We start from the raw sequence: 17,520 nt of genomic DNA, 5'->3' as shown, positions 1-17,520 counted from the left end.
ATGGAGTGGAATGGAATGGAATGGAATGGAATGGAATGGAATGGAATAGGATAGAATAATTCAATTGGAAGGGACCTACAAAGACCATCGAGGCCAACTGCCTGACCGCTTCAGGGCTAACCAAAAGTTGAAGCATATGACTGAGGGCATTACCCAAACACTCCTTGAACACTGCCGGGTACGGGGCACCCACCAGCTCGTTAGGAAGGCTGTTGCAGTGTCTGAGCAACCTCAGGGCACAGATACAGCTCCCAACATCCAACCTGACCCTCCCCTCACACAGCTCTGTGCCCTTCCCCTGCATCCTGCTCTCAGATCCCAGGGCAGAGACCAGCACATCCTCTGCGCTTCCCCTCCTCAGGATGCCACAGAGAGTGGTGAGGCCACCCCTCAGCCTACTCTTCTCCAGGACAACACAGGTGTCCCCAGCCTCTCCTCACAGGACAGGCCTTCCAGCCCTGTTACCAGCTTTGGTGCCCTCCTCTGGGTGCTTCTAAGCACTTTAACATCCTTCTTATATTTTAGAGCCCAGATCTACACACAGTACTCAAGGTGAGGCCGCACCAACGCTAAATACAGCAGGAGAATCACCTCTTTTGACAGTCTGGCTGTGCTGTGTTTAATGCACCATAAAACATGGTTTGCTCTATTGGCTGCCAGGGCATGCTGACGGCTCATATTTTCAAATATAAATGCATTTTTGTGAAAATATTGTGATTATATGCTTTATTATATATATACATTACATAGTAACAAGGCCTAGTGGTAATGAATGTTTTAAATCAATTTGTCAGACAGTTAAATAATCAGTTCTCTTTCCTGAGATTAAAAATTAGGAGTGTAATTCGAATATTTGTATCAATGGAACCATATGAAAATCAATGTACCCAAACCAACCACTGAAGTGAGAAAAAAAGACATTTTTGCGGTGTTTTCTTTGAGTAATACCTTCCTGATTATGCCACTAGGGTAAACATGTAAGGCTGGACTTAAGAGGGTGCTTGGGTTCCCAGCTCCTTTATAGATTTCTTGCACCATTGATTGCTATGGAAAGTTGTTGAGTCAAAATACTTTGTTGGAGGTGAGTAGTAATGCCTGACAAAGACTGGGCCCTGTCCAGTAACAGAAGAAAATGGCATTTAATTTCCTGTTATCTGCTCAACACTTATAGCTTTGCTCTATTTAAAGTTCGTGAGCTAGTCTATGCATGAGGCACATACTTAAGAGATCTCCTTTGTGAAGAGATGGAATTTATTTTCCTGAAATATGATGTAAGTTTTGTACTGACTTTTTTTTTTTTCTATTTGTCCACATAATTTACATATTTAGTTATATGATTATTTGTACTGACTTTATAAGAACTTTCCCTTTGGAACTCTCTGTTCTAGGAAAATTTTAGCTGTTTACTCAGTCTAGATAATAAGAACAGTGGATTAAAATGTCAACACCTGTTTGTTTACACCAGTTTTAACAGGAATCATGAGTGCTGTCAAACTGTGAACTTTCCTTTACTGGTATAAAAGTTTAAGCCTGTGGGTCTGTCAGCTTCCTTTCCTATGACAGAAAAGCTACTATATCATTGTGTTCTCTGTTGTTTGTTTGTTTGTTTTCCCTAATGCTCAGCTGACTTATAAGTACTATATATGTTACACTATATGCATAACAGACAAACAAAGCTTGAGCTGCAACACTGGCAATGCAACAGATGAGGAACTAATAGAGACAACACTTCCATACAGACCACTGACAGGATTTTCAAGATGCTTTCCCTTAAAACTGATTTTGTTTCTGTAGCCACTTTTCTGGCTTATTTGTCTGTACAACCACCTAATATTCTTTGGTCACCTTTCAGACTGTGCTATTCAAATGAACATATTTCTCAAAAAAATAGAGGCATGAGCAATGAGGACTAATAACATATTTCAAATGGAGAGTTGTTATTAATGCAATGTTAGCATTGGCTTCAGCAACATGAGACTTTCACTCCTGACATGCTAGAAAAGAGTGATGTCTGACAACAAGACATGATTCAAAAACAAAACATCAGCTTCCTATGTCTCATCTTATAAAGGAATTCATTGTGGTAAACACAGGCATCAGCAACACTAAGAAAATCTGTGGAGTCATCTATTCATTTTCACAATCTTCTTGGAGTACTTCCGAAAAGTCCACAGTATCTGATATACTCTAAAAATGTTTAACAATGTCTGTTCTCAAATCTAGTTTAACAGTAATCAAACACGTCAACATAATGATAAGGTATGCACATAGGGGAAAAAAAAAGTCTTCAAATCTCTTAGGAGAAACACTGGTTTATTTTTACTTAATATATCTGTAACTTATAAACTGAGTCATGATGGATATAGGAAGCAGTTCAACCTAAATCAAAGTTTCTTAAATCTATAGAAACTGAATTGTGCTCTCTGAATACATTTTGCTTTGGATGTAATGGACCAGATGATAAGTAGGTTTAATTCAAGTCTAGATCTGCAAAGTCAATAGCTCTACACCATAAGTACCAAAAGGAAAGGCAGAAAGACTGTAAAATGTAAAATTGTAGATTGCAAAGGAGCAAACAGAAGCTTGTTGCTTTAAAAAGCACATCTGAACAGTTCTCTTTGACCCTACTGCTTCCACATAAAAACTGCTGCAAAGTAGCATCAAGCTCTTGAGTAAATAGGATATGTAAGGGAGGCTATCTGAAGAAAGCCACAGCTCTCCCAGCTTTTACCTTCAACAGTGTGCAGTATTAACACTGATGGAGGGGATTTTTAACAACAGTAAAGATGATCCCTTGAGAAGAGAGATAAAACAGTACCATCGGATGTAACTCGACAGTTGAAAACAGATGTTTTAAAAACTCTCAAGAAAACCTGTCTCAGTGACAAGGTGTGTGTGTGTATGTGCATATTTACAAGACCTCACACCCAGTTTATGAAGGAGTTTTTGTCCATCTCTGAAGAAAATTACTTTTTAGTTGCTCTAATTTTGGCAGCTTGAAGAATTCCCTGCAGCTGCCCGGCTCTGAGTTTATTGCTAACAAGACACATAGCAGAGCAGTGGTGAAATTTGGAAACACGTTCTTCGTGATGCTAATGTGAAAAGTGGCCAAACTCTCTATTTCGTTTTTTTTCTTTCCTTCTTGGATGGAGTTACAGCCACTTTTCATCCTGCGAACTACCGCCTATGACGGAATATTTAATAGCAGCCTGCGAGGGAGGTGAAAACAGCGAGACCAGGCAGTGTTTGGCCCGGACCAACTCTTCGTGTCCTCCAGCTGCTGGAGGTTCATGCAGGCGCCTCCACACACGTCCTCTGGAGCGGCTTTGCAGCAGCCACCTGCCAGCGCGCTGCCTCCCGAGCCTCCCAAACCCGAACCCAAAAAGCAGCGAGAAGTTTCCCGAGGTGGGCTCCGCTCCCCGACAGCCACGGCGGGGGGCTTGCGGCTGCGATTAAGAAGCTAAACCGAGGAAGAAAAGCCAACCCCCTTTCCTCCGCTCCCCCCTCCACGCCCTGCGCTCCGTCCCCGAGCCGGCGGCCTCCCATCGCGGCGAGGCGCGGAGGCTCCGCCGCCCCCCGGGGCGGGCCCGGGAGCATCTGGGGGGGCTCCGGGGGAGCCTTCGGAGCCGCCTCCCCCAGCGGCGGAGCGGCGCGGAGCGGAGCGGAGAGGAGAGGAGGCGGCGGCGCCTTCCTCCTCCTTGCCTCCCTCCTCTGCCTCCTCCCCTCCAGCCCTGCCCGGAGCTTGCGGGGAGGGGGGAGAGGGGCCGGGGGGGGGCTTCGCCTCCGCCTTCAGCCCGAGGAAACTTTGGCCGGGGGGAACGGGGGAGGATGGAGGCCGGGGAGCCCTTCAACCAGTCGCGAGCTGGGGCAGAGCCGCCCCGCGGGGACTTGAACCTCTCCGGGCTGCCGGAGGCGGGGGGGAAGCCCCTTTTCGGCATCGGCATTGAGAACTTCATCACCTTGATCATCTTCTTCTTGATCTTCGCCCTGGGGGTGCTGGGCAACTCTCTGGTGATCACGGTGCTGGCTCGGAGCAAGCCGGGCAAGCGGCGCAGCACCACCAACATCTTCATCCTCAACCTGAGCATCGCTGACCTGGCCTACCTGCTCTTCTGCATCCCCTTCCAGTCCACAGTCTACGTGCTGCCCACCTGGGTGCTGGGTGCCTTCATCTGCAAGTTCACCCATTACTTCTTCACCATCTCCATGCTGGTGAGCATCTTCACGCTCTCAGCCATGTCCGTGGACCGCTACGTGGCCATCGTGCACTCCCGCCTCTCCTCAACCTTGCGTGTCTCCCGCAACGCACTGATGGGCGTTGGGCTCATCTGGGCACTCTCCTTTGCCATGGCCTCGCCCGTGGCTCACCACCAGCGCCTCTTCCACAGTGAGAAGAGCAACCAGACCTTTTGCTGGGAGCACTGGCCCAACCCACGCCACAAGAAGGTCTATGTGGTCTGCACATTCATCTTCGGCTATCTGCTTCCGCTGCTGCTCATCTCGTTCTGCTATGCCAAGGTGGGGCAAGGCAGGTAGTGGTGGAGGGCATATGGAAGGAGTGGGGGGGTGACCATGGTGGTTTTTGTCCATGAGCCTGAGGGACATCTCTGGAAACATGCAGGGACATGGCACTGGTGGGAGCCAGCAGTGTTAGGAGGTGATGGGGCGGGGTGTTTGCAGTGCAGAAGGAGGGGGCAGGTTTTATAGCTGAGGGATGGGGGGGGACAAGGTATGACATGGAAAGGTCAGGGATTGCATGGGGTGTGGGACAGGTGGGGGGTGTTGTTCCTTTAATTAGAGGGACCCCTTTGCCAGACGTCCTCCTTGCAAAGTGTTGAGAAACCTCAGAAGCTTTCTCTGTGAACACAACTCTCCTCTTTCCTTGCAGTACTGTATGAGGAGTTTAACTCAAGCCATGTGCAACCAAGCAACAAGTTGTTCAGGCTTCAAACACAGCATTTCAGTTCCTTAAAGTACAGCGTGCTGACAAAATATGACACAAGCCTGTCAATCTGATCTGATCTGATTAATACTTGATAAGAGCAAAAGGCTCATCATGTTGCCTGGTCATTCTGAGCCTGGTCTTGCCCCCATTGAAGCGAATGGGAGGTTTACCTCTGAATTCAGCATGGGCAGGTACTAGAAAGCAGTGACTGAGGACCTGGGTAGGAAAAAGCAGCTAGTAAGGTTGCCTGAATAGAGGTGCTTAAAGGCTTTCTGCTGAGGCAACATTGATGTTTTTCTACAAATGTTAATTGCAGCCTTCAGTGTAGCATCCACTGCTCTCTGACAAGATCCGGAGCACAGGCTGTAACCTTCTGGGCTGCACAGAGATCCTCCCAGATCCTCCTGTTTCTGTGACAGCAATCTCCAGTCCAGATTTATCCTTGGGCAATAATTTGTGTTCACCAGGATAGGTTTGCTCTTGCAGATAAGGACTGCTTAGGTATTGAGAAGTGACTTTAATTAGCAAACTGGATAGTTAAAGTTAATGTATTTAATGTGAACAAATAATTTTATGTTCTGTTCAGCTGTATGTGTTATATAAATTATGTCAGTTTAATTGTGGAAGTGCTGGAATGGCATTTAACTTTGCTAAAACTTTGAGTTATGCAGAACTCAAAGGACTTTTTCACTACAAACAGTAGTTTAGAAGCAAAGTCCAACCCAGCAAAGGGAGAAGAAAATGCATGTTTTCATGCATAAATTGAATTCTGCTTTCCCTCAGTAAATACACTGGCATCTCTTCTGTAGTGGTGAATGTGACTGAGCTGTGAGAGGGAAGAAACCTGTTGTTGCCTTAGATCATTGGAGCTATAAGAAAATAATGAATATTACAGGGAGACTATTACTGAATGTGTGTAGAGGAAGCTTTCCAGCCATTAAAAATTCTTTTATTTTTAAAAGCCAAAGTGTCTTCAATTTCAGCATAGATTACCAGCCTTCAAAATATAATTATGTGACTGAAAATTGAAAGCAAATTTTTAAAAATTAAGACAGACTTGCATATCATAGAAAAATAAATAAATAAATAATAGAAAAGGAAATCTGAGCGTACTAAGCAGAACACACCATGCTACAAAGCACTTATACTAAAGTAAGTATCTCAGTATCAATATGAATATGTGTAACTAAAAACCAACAAACCTGTGTGAAATACATGCCTAGAACGAGTTAATAAAAACAAGGCCACTCCAAGTTACAACTAAAATCTTGCGCTCTGATTGCTGCCAGGCTGAGATCTCACCCTTGCCTGGTCTGAGGATTTATGTGTTTTGAGCCTGAATATACAATCCTACTTGCCACAGCGCCAAGCTGGAGGATCCAACATAAAAGGATGAACTCTAGGAGATACTTTGTATTCCCACCAGTGTCAATAAAGCTGAAAAATGCCTTGATTCATAAGAGGCTATATTGAAGGTGTTTGCACCCTGCAGCATAAAGGCTTATTCTTGCCCCCATTTCAGAACCACTGACACATCTCCAACTGCAATATTGTGGGGCACATGGGGTAGAGAGAGGGAGAAATTAAGAATGATAAAAGTTGAAAATCAGAGCTAAGTCTTACATTTGTCAAAGTCACTGCTGCTCTCCCGGATGTCCATCAAAGCGATTGCTGTGAGCTCTTACTGATGTCATTAAAATGCTCTGAAGTACAACCAATATGTTAGCTTCTCAATGCATGCATGGTTAGAGGATAGCTGCTGTGTAAGAGTCTCAGAAGTATTACAAATCTAAACACATTAGTTTCTTATGGACTTCCCTAGTTTTCATGAACTGTGAATCAGCTAAATAATGCAATTTTCTGATACAGTAGATTAAGACAAAGGAGATGCATTTCTCTATTTGAATATATTGCCTTTTCCAGGCTCCTTTAAGACATTTCTGTTTCATTTCTAAGCAAATTGCAATTGAACTTTCAGTTTTGAAAGTCTCATTTTTTAGGCTCTCTAAGGGGGATTGAGTTCTTTTCCTCTCTCAGTCTCTCTTAAATTATGTTAGGAGAGATTCATTTTCAGGGGGTGTTGTTCCCAGTGGAGAGCAATACTGTTGCAAACTACAGAAGTGCTTAAATAACAGTATATGCCACAAAATCAGAACTGGCAATCTCACATAATACATTCTTAAGGCAGAGACCATGCTCTGTCATATGTGTACAGCTCTGCTTTTCCTCTCTCCCACAAAAACCTTTGTGCCATTTTTAATTAAATGTGGAACAGAAGTGAATATAGGAGAGAGAGTGAGAAGGAATGATATTTCTCTAGTTTTGTGACAACAGCAGCCAATGCAGAAGATGAAGAGGCTCAATCTTCTCTGTCCTTTAAGGACAGCCAGTTTGCACTCAGCTGTTGAACACCAGACAGCCCACATGGGGAAGAGATCTTGGGTAGTGCTTGCTCATGGAGAACGCTCAGCTTTTTGGGATCACACAGTCAAGAAATCACAAATCCTTAGGAAGCCAGCTGTAATTGGCTCCAGACAGCTCACAGAACTACTCTTTAAAGGAGCTTACTACTGCAGCCAGAGGAGTGGTGATTATGTAGTTATTAGCTGAGTTATAGCACTGCATACTTATAGACAGCCTGTATTCTTTTTTTTATAGCTTAGAGTATTACTTGGCATATTATTGGTTACAGATGTTTAGTATGTGTTTCGTAACATGAATATGTTTGCTCACTAATGTGCTCTTAAATGGCAAAACGATAACTGATGCACAGTGATCTTCTACCAATTGACATCCGTCACGGTAGTGCAATGTGAAAACTGATTTTGGGTGCCTCTGCTTCTGAGTACCTAGCTATAAGGCTTCAGTCCTTGAACATCAGACCTCTTTCAAGCCTCTAGGTTGGTCACCTAAAATCATTAACAAACTTTTCCTTTTATAGAGGTATAATGTTAAAAGCTACTTTTTAATTTATTTCTTGCCTGAAGAATGTTTCCATTATTATCTATCATTCTGAACATTCTGAATTCATGAAAGTCATGTATGATTTACAGGGTTGGTTAAAAATAAGCCATAAAAAATAGGAGTCAAGATAATATGCAAACTTACATGGTTCTTGGCATAAGACTATATCTTAGATATATATCTTATATATATATTATATCTTATATATATCTTAGATATATATCTTATATATCTTAAATATATAAATATACATATATATATATATCTTAATATATATAAGATATATATATCTTATATATCTTAAATTTTGCTGAGCAGAGAGGGAAAACTTTATTGGAGAAGGCTAAACTACACTGAAAAGAGAAATAAAGTATATGACATGTTAGTGACATACTATTAAATGAAAGAGGGTGAAGGATCTGTTGTCACAATAAAAGTAGCAGCATTACTTCAAAAAGTGGATTGCAGTCAAAGGCACTTGAATTTAAATCGGGTTCATATTATAAAATATGGTTCAGAATGTAATGCTCACATTATGGCTCTGTTAAACAAGCAGTTCACTCTTATTAGATAATGACCTTGGGCTGGCTTTCCTGCAGCATGATTTTAAATGGATAAACTAACAAATAAGGAAGGTGTAGGCAGTGGAATGATTGCTTACAGCCAGACAAGAAACATGCTTTGAAGCAGTGCAGGCTTCAAACTTTTATATTGTTTGGCAGACCTGTTTGAACAAGCATAGATAATTTTGGCTATTTTTTCCCTTCCCTATTGGAAAATCCCTTTTCCAGCTTCATTTCATCATCATCCCTTAGACTGTACTCTCAAGCCATCTGAAGATAGTCTCTGAAACAGCTGAGAGCAAAATGAAATAGTCTGAGGGCGAAAGCAAGGGCCTCCCAAATGCTGTTGTGGTGGTTTTGGTACTACGGTCTAGACCAGCCTGGAAATTCTATTCTCATAATCCTGCAAGACTCCTTACACCCTCTGGTACAACATCATATCTCTCATCCCCCAGAACCCCATCCTCATTTCCAGAACACAGGAAAGCTATTCCCTCCTCAAAAGCCAAACATGATTGCTGGTCAACAGGTACACAAAAGCTGGAGTTAGCAGTTTCATGTAAAGAGCTAATTTTTCCACAGGGCTGATTTTATTTGAAATGTAACATCTGATTAGAACAGGTTGTGACTTATTTATGTATTTATTCCAGCAAGGCTCATATTTTATTCTGTGAGTTAAATATGCGTGTGTAAATGCATTAGTGGGTATTTTGAAGAACAATTTCTTTAGAAGAATAACTTGAGACAAAATGAAAGGAATGTAAGAATTATTATTCATTCAGGTGAAGTGACAGTGGCTGTAAGAGGAACAATTGATTATTCCTTGGCCCAAAGAAGAGAGAGTTTTTAAAGGGCAGTGAGGAGTGGTGTCTTTGATTTGCCTTGTAGTGTTTGTGCATAAACATGGTTCTTAATATCCCTCTACAGCTTTCTGTGTAGGTCTCTGAGTACTGTTCCACGGCTGTTGATAGGTAATTAAATTCTGCCTATTTCTCTTGCTGCTGGTTTGCATACCATCTGGTACACTACCACACAGAGCCAGCATGTTTTCACTGCAGAGGCTGCACATCCTTATTTCATGACATACATACATAACCCGAAATAGGGAAACTTGAGAAGGATTAATTGGGAGGTTATCACCTAAATCTTCAACATCCCAAAATATTCAATAATGTCTTTGTTTACTGCATCTTTCTTTGGAACAGAGAAAGATGCAATGCAAAAGCTTGTCTTACAAGGTTCAGAACAAAAGAAAAAGAAAGTTTATATACTTAGAAGATTTTGCAGTACTAAGTTTTGGGAAGAGTCTGTCAAGCTTTAGTGTTAGATTCTGAGTGAAAATCACAGTTTAGTAAAGTATCAAGGTGGCAGGAGACAGGATTTGCAAAGGTCCAGTAGAAAAAGTTCATCTATTTAAGTTATGTGAAGGGGGGCAATAATTTAAGCAAAAGTGATGGGAAGTGAACTTTGCTGTATTTCTCCCATGCTCTTTTGTTTTTACAACCACAGACTAAACAATTCAGCTGTGCTGTACATGGTGACAGCAGGCAAATAAAGAATGTGTGAGCCTGGGGGACACATCTCTGCTCCTGTGCTGCATCTCAGGGGCTCTTCTATGCTTTTCTGTTTGTTTTCTTCATCCTGGAGAAGGAAGAACAGCTGGGATCCAGCCAAAGCCAGAGCTTCTCAGAGAAAACCCATTTGGTTTTTTTTCCTGCCTTCCTGGGGCTCAGGTTAGCCTGGTGGCAGCCAGACTGGCATTTCAGAGTAGGGAAAGTGCGCAGGGCTGACACACAAACACATTTGTATACAGATAAGCAAAACTGCATTTCAGATGTTATGTCACAATTTTATTTATTTATTTATATATTTTTGCAGTTTGCTGATAGATAAGAGCAGACTTTTAAAAAATGGAATCCACTGGTGATCTGTGGTTACTCACAAATATTATCCTATTTGTCTTAGCTCATTCTGTATGTTTGTAAGACTTAAATGCCACAGTGGTATCAAATCGCTGTGTCATCTTCTCTGGTTGTCCTGTCCTGGTAGTGGTTAGCCATGCATCCCAAAGAAATCAGAGAAAACAGAGAATTTATACTCTTTCAAGAAACCTCAAGAAACCTCCTTAGAAACCCTCACGTACAGTATTATATTCCTTCAAAAGGTCTTTTTAATGCATACTTTAACTCTGGATGATCTTATCTGTTTAATTGTTCTCAGTTAATCTTAGAGCTATGTAAATTCTAACCCCAAGATCATCATCATCTAACTGAGCTCTTCACTCTGAATTTTTGCAAAAAGATACACACACACACACACACTTATCATATTATAATTAAACTGTGGAGTTTAATTAAGTATTTCCCTTTCTTGATTCTGTGTGATTTACTACTGGTTAAATATATGCAGGTGAAGAGCATATTCCCTGCCTCCCCACATACCTATAAATCATGCTATATGAATATATTAAACTCAGTTAACAAAGACTACAGAAAAAGGGCATGCTTCACTATGCATCCACTATCCAAAACCTTATGTGAAAATCATTACATTTATGTTAAAATTTGGACCATATGCTTGGTTGATATATCATTTTGAGACATAGTGAAAAAATATTTGTGAAAGGTATATGACAAGTGTCATCAAATTGTACATAAAGGTCGTATCTCATGTGAGATACATCTTATTATAAATTATTTGTAAAAAGCTTAGTCTTTTTGGAAGATCAAATAGTGCCAACATCCTGATTATATTAACCAAACATCCATCTGAAGAAAGCAAATTATGCAGGTGACTCAGAAAAGCTCTGACTCAAAACATACACTTTTTATGTTACATGCAGTAAAGGTCATTCTAAATTAACAAGCATTGACATTTTTATGAAAGAAGAATGATTGCTAATTCTTGTTACAGGATAGGTTTCAATTTATTGCCTTGTTCAATCATAATGTGTATTTGTTATGTAATACATCTGTATTTTGATACTAGAATTCAGCTGTGATGTGCTTTGTATTTGTTGATTCACAAAGACACAGATATACAATTCCTTTAGATTTTATACCATGCTCTTCTTAAATGTGTAAATTGTATCATTGATGTTTGTAAGCAATTCATGCAGTACTGGAGAATATACTCTAAAAACAATGTTTTTGAATTTTAGAAAATGGTGAAATACAAGATGCAAATTAATCTTTTCAGGTCCTTAATCATCTGCATAAAAAGTTGAGAAACATGTCAAAGAAGTCAGAAGCATCCAAGAAAAAGGTAGATTTCTTTCATTAACAATTCCTATTTGTTTATATTTTAGTTTTATGGGTAAGATAGTTTGGTATTCTATTGCTTGTTGCCAAAGCCATAATTGAGAGGAGGATTTGAAATGAAGTATTTAATGACATATTCAGTCTCGCATTGAACTCAGCAGGATGGGAATCTTCTTTGATCTGTGTTTTCTACCATAGTGGGTCAAGCCATTACGTGAGATCTTTGTATTTTGAACATGGGAGCATCTGAAATTTAGATATGGAGAGACCACCTCTCTATAATGTAAATGTTTCTTTTGCCTTACCAGCCTTTTTTTCTACCTTGTAAATATTTTATTTTTTCTTAAACTAGCTGATTTCTTTTAATGAAGAATTCCTAGCTTGTATGATGGGACTTGCAACTGAGATTAATTGTACTTCCTGATAGAAGGCTAAAAAGAAACTTAAATTATTTTATGATTTTCCATAAAACATTTTTTTCTTTTAAGTTCAAGACTTCAGTTATATACTGGCTACCAGTAAAATTGTGAAGGGTCTTTAAAGCAGAATATTAGCTTTGCAATTTACAGCAATATTTGAAAGATGTGTTCATGTAGAGAATTTGACAGATAATATAATATGGTTCTGATTTTTGAGCAGATTTGACCACAGTAATCATTTGACTAACTTCTCAGTTTATGAATGTGGAGTCAGAAAAAACCCTTAGGCTACAGCTCTTCATTTGATCTGATCACTATTACCATATGGGCATGCAGACTATCTGCAATGTAGATGAGATATACATGGGCTCAACAGGGAATAAATAATCTATTATTTATGCACTCTCTGTGTTAAAAAAAATAATAAAAAATTATAATCTTGTCATAGATTTTAATTTCTAGAATTGAAAATATTACATCCCTGATTCTGTAGAACACTTAACATAAATATTTTGCACTTGCTCTCATCAAGGCCAAAGGTGTAGTTTTCAAAAGCGTTCTCTGTGTTGCCAACTCTATTCTCATGTACATTATTCTCAAACTGGAAATATCTGTGCATTTCCTCTAAGGACTAGCTCTTGACATTTCAAATAAAAATCAGATCTAGCTATGAACTTGCTTTCATAGTTTGAGGCATTGCAGGTAAGTCCAAGACTGCCTGGGCACCTCAGGGTTCAGTGAGCAAAGGGCAAATAAAAAGAAGCATAAAACTATGATTTTTTTTTTTTTACTTAGAATTTTCTGATCCTAAGGCCATAACTCACTTTTTCAAAGCAACTCTGTTTTCATTAGTGTTTTTTATCTATCTGGTTACTGTGTGTTCTTCTGCTGCTATTTTGTTAACAAGAATGCATTTCGGACCCAGTTCTACATTTCTAGCTTTATTCACAGCTTTATAAAATTTTAGTAGTAGAATCTTAAAATTAATTTGTCTTGTGTCTGGAAAAAAAAAAAAAAAAAAAAGTTATTTTAAATTATGAAAGTGCCTAAATGCTATTCTTTGTGCTGTTTGGTCACAAAGCAGCAATATTAGCATCATTCATTTCAGGCAGTTTTTATTTGCTAATGAGGAACCGTAAGCAAGATCCCATTAGGTAAAAAAGAGCTGCCCTTTAGTGTTACCTTGGTTGCAAATTATAGTCATAGTGGAAAGGTAAGCTCTGAAGTGAAGCTTAGGAGGAATAATGGTAAAAAACAGAAGTTGTGAGGATCCATTATGCAGAGCTACTTATGCTGCTGATATGAAATACCTTAAGTACAATAGTTACAAGAGACACATTGTCAACCTCAGCTTTCAGTGTATACAGTATTAAGAGTCAGTGATTTTCCTGGTGCCAGGCTTCTTGTTGTTGTTGTTTGTTCATCTTAATTTTGAAAAAAAAAAAATGTAGTAATACACATTTTAAGAAGTAACTGTGCATGCAATATCCAGACAGTGTTTTCAGCCAGAATATTAATGCATTAAATGGATCAGAGCATGAACTGTTCTTTATTTATACTTCCTTGTTAGCATCAGGAAGACTACTTTCCTGATGACAGCTGAAAGAGAAAATATTTGTGTGGCTGTTTTAGCATCAACTGACTTAAAATAAATAGGGCTAAATATAAAAAAAGGTTGTGAAGACATTTGAACCCTTGAGACTAAAATTATATTTTCAACAGGTATGTCCTTTGGTTTCTGTTGTGAGATTTTGCTAACCAGCCATATATCTCCCACAGATTATTTCAGCCTGTTGCCACAGAAATTAAGATTTTCCCTGCAACTTTCTGTAAGTTAAGTCACATGGTGATTATTTAGGTCAAAGAATTAGTACCAAGCATTAATCAATTCAAGAAAGTATAGACTAGGGTCAATAAATTAGCAAAAAATCCAGGAGGATTGTCTGTGCTGCAGTATATATCACATTGTGGGTTAGTTTGGCCTGTGAAGAAGAGCTGAAGTTGTCTGCAGAATTATGAAGTGTTAATAGAGTAATTATAATGACCAATAACATAATATGCTTTAGCATTGCCATTAGGCTTTTATCGGGAAAGTGGCACTTGTTAGAGCCATACATGTATTATTTTTTTCAGCAACTGCAAAGCAATAACAGCTGATTCTGAAGTAAGCAAAAGGTAAAGAAAACATTAACAATCAAACTCCTTTGTGCCTTGGAAAAATACTTGCAACACCTGAAATGTCTATAATGACTGATACTGTGGCTGTCAGAAGGGATCTAAGGAGCTTTATATCTCTTTCTTGTGAAAATACTGAAAGATGAGGCAGCACCAAGGATATTTTGCTCCTTGTGTTCAAAGTACAATTACAGGAACATTCAAGTTCCTTCCTTATTTGTCTTTTTTTTTTTTTTTTTCCTAGTCTCATTCCAGAATGTTGTTGGATGATCCTCACATGGAAATTTTATGTTCAAATGAGAGATTTTCAATATAATTCTGCTCCTCTTTAGATTCTTCAGCAAATGTTTATTCTGACTGCTCTAAGCTCTTTCACTAGCTGCCTTCATGTACAATAGATCTCTTGAAATTTTGGTCAGAAATCCTTGTGCACCCAATTAAAATATAACTTATTAGATCTGGATGAGAGGCCCCAAAGACCTATATTATTATTTTGTTACATCAAGCCTGTATGCACATCAGAAAAGGCTAGGATTTTGTGTAGGAAGTGAGGAACATCATTCCTTATTTTTGAGCAAGGAGATGTATTTCCCTTTTGCTGCAGAATTTTTAAGGCTAGAATTCTTCTTGCATTACTTCAAAATAAAGTCCATATAGGTAATGAGGTTCATTTGATAATAAATATTATTGTTAATAAATATTTAAGAGTGTATTATATTTGTGTGCTTTTTTTTTTTTTTTTTTCTTCTATAAACAATGCTTTTAAAGCAGGTTTAAAATTAATTGTATAAGTGCTTATAAGACATCTGTGTTTTCCTTTCCCTGTCTCAGACAGCACAGACTGTGTTGGTGGTGGTAGTGGTTTTTGGCATCTCCTGGCTGCCACATCACGTGATTCATCTCTGGGCTGAATTTGGAGTTTTCCCACTGACTCAAGCTTCATTTATCTTCAGGATAATTGCACACTGCCTGGCTTACAGCAATTCTTCTGTGAACCCGATTATATATGCATTTCTCTCTGAAAATTTTAGGAAGGCCTACAAACAAGTCTTCAAGTGCCAGATAGGTAATGAATCACCTCTGAATGATGCTAAGGAAAATAAGAGCCAGATAGATACACCACCAACTACCAACTGTACACACGTGTGAATTTCAGAACGTCCTGTATGTTGGCTCTTCAGCTGTGTGAACGAGACTTCTAGAAAACAAAGCACAATGAGCTTTATCCTAGCTTTTTCTTGATAAAGCTAATTGCTAATAAGCTATTTAATGTACTGACATTGCATTTGTTGCAAACTTTCATGAAACTGGTATGAAAGAAAACTGAGCTGGTTCTTTGTATCTTAGCTTCACCAAATAAAGCTCCTGGACCTTTAAAAGATACTTCAGAAGAAAAGTTGGTGATATGTCTGCATTCTTATTCATTAAGCGTAAGTTCTATAAACATTCATGTATATATACAAGGATATGTTGACATGGACAAGTCACTGAACTTTCTGACATCTTACTCTGTAGAAGTGAAGAGATGGCTGAATTCTAACTTAGAGATAATAAATACTATGGTACTATGATTTCAGAGAGGAAAACTTTCATTATCTCCATCAGATTGTTTTGACAATGCTTTTTCTCTTTTTAAAGTAAAGATGTGCTATGATGCTGAGTTGAAATAACCCATGTACAACTTGAGATAACTGCTTTAGAGAGGCAATGCTGATTTTATCTGTTCAGCTGTCTTGTTAATGTAAAACACTGAGTGATGATGGACTTTTTAATACTTTGTATGCCTACCTTACTGCATACACAGAACTTTTGTGTACACTATATAAGGTTTTGTTTATGACCTGTATGTAGTTGTACCAAAATGAGGATTTCTCTTAGGGAAGCTTTTCTATAGTTTTTGCATGTGTGTATATGCGTGTGTGCATGTTTTGTTAACTTTGTAGACTTTGAGATGGAGGTACAGTTTTAAATGTGCAGTATCTGTATTAATTTTAAAATACTATGTTTCATAAAGAAATTCCAAGCAATGTTTAAGTGTTTTAAAACAACAATCCATTAAAAGATCTAAGAGGGATTTGATATCAAGAAACTCTAAAATGGAAAAATTCAGAAGGATGTATTAAAATCAGTACAAAGTGCATAATGTAAATGGCAGAATCTGAAAATTCTTAAATAACACGAGTGATTTTGGCAATTTTATAAATGTTCTTAATATGTCCTAAGCAGTAAGCCTCTAAAGAAATAGTAGAAGAGTACTCAGTCCTTTGAGAACATTATTGTTCGCTGGACTATTATATGATTTACCATTTATATTAATGATCCACAGAATCATAGAATAAATCAAGTTGAAAGAACCTCTGGACATCCTTTCAAGGCAGGGCTGCCTTCAGATCTGGATCACTTCCTAGTCTAGACACGTTTTGTAAATTTCCAGGGATGGCAATTCAACAACTTTTGGTCAACCTGCAACTGGGATTCCCACCTGCAGCTGGGATTTCCCATGATGTAACTTGTGACCATTGCCTTCTGTCCTTTCTCTGTGCAATCCAGAAGAGTCTTCTGTCTAACCAATCACGATGTAATCGAAGATGGCAATTAAATTTTCTCTCAGCCTCCTTAGCACCAACCTGAAAAAATGAGGCTCTCTGTATCTCATCTGTTGTGATCCAGCCCCCTGGCCTTCCACTGTGCTTGCTCCAGCCCAGCCATCCCTCTCACATACTGGGGTGTTTGAAATGGGACAGCATGTTCCAGATATGGTCTCACTAGCACTGAGTAGAGGGTCTAATTGCTTCCCTAGATCCTGTGTTTTTCTGCAGAATTACAGTCAGTCAATCGAAGTCCAAGTTTCAGGACTCTGGATTTGGCTTTGTTGAACTTTATACATTTGATAACTATTATCCTGTTCCTCTGGCTTATTGAGGCTCCTCTGAAAGGAAGCCTTGCCTTTCACTGAATCTAGCAGTTGCCCAGGTTTGGTGTCATCTGCAAACTTGCTGAGCGTTTCCTGTCCCCTGTTCAGGTTTTTGACGAAGATGTTAAACATTGTTGGCAAGATACTCTGTCAGATATTTTTTTCTCCACAAACATGATTAAAAAAAAATAAAAAAAAAAAGTTTGGAGTGGTGAAAGATAACTATGGGAGAGTCTCTCCAAATCAGTTATGGAGGGTTAGCTGACATGAAAACGTCTAT

The 17,520-nt window shown here is 39.1% G+C and overlaps 1 protein-coding gene across 1 annotated transcript; it reads left to right on the top strand.

Annotated features, from left to right (window-relative positions):
• Nucleotides 1–3,828: 3,828 nt before the first annotated feature.
• GALR1 (galanin receptor 1) lies at nt 3,829–16,474 on the top strand (the record flags this gene model as incomplete). The annotated part of the gene is made up of 3 exons (XM_084510400.1): nt 3,829–4,518; nt 11,671–11,736; nt 15,158–16,474. 3 exons carry the CDS (start codon nt 3,829–3,831, stop codon nt 15,473–15,475), a joined length of 1,074 nt encoding a protein of 357 aa, XP_084366526.1. The 3' UTR covers nt 15,476–16,474.
• Nucleotides 16,475–17,520: the final 1,046 nt, after the last annotated feature.

Source organism: Aythya ferina, assembly GCF_964211825.1.
Source record: "Aythya ferina genome assembly, chromosome: 2".
NCBI classification, from domain to species: domain Eukaryota; kingdom Metazoa; phylum Chordata; class Aves; order Anseriformes; family Anatidae; genus Aythya; species Aythya ferina.
This window is presented reverse-complemented; position numbering and strand designations above follow the sequence as displayed.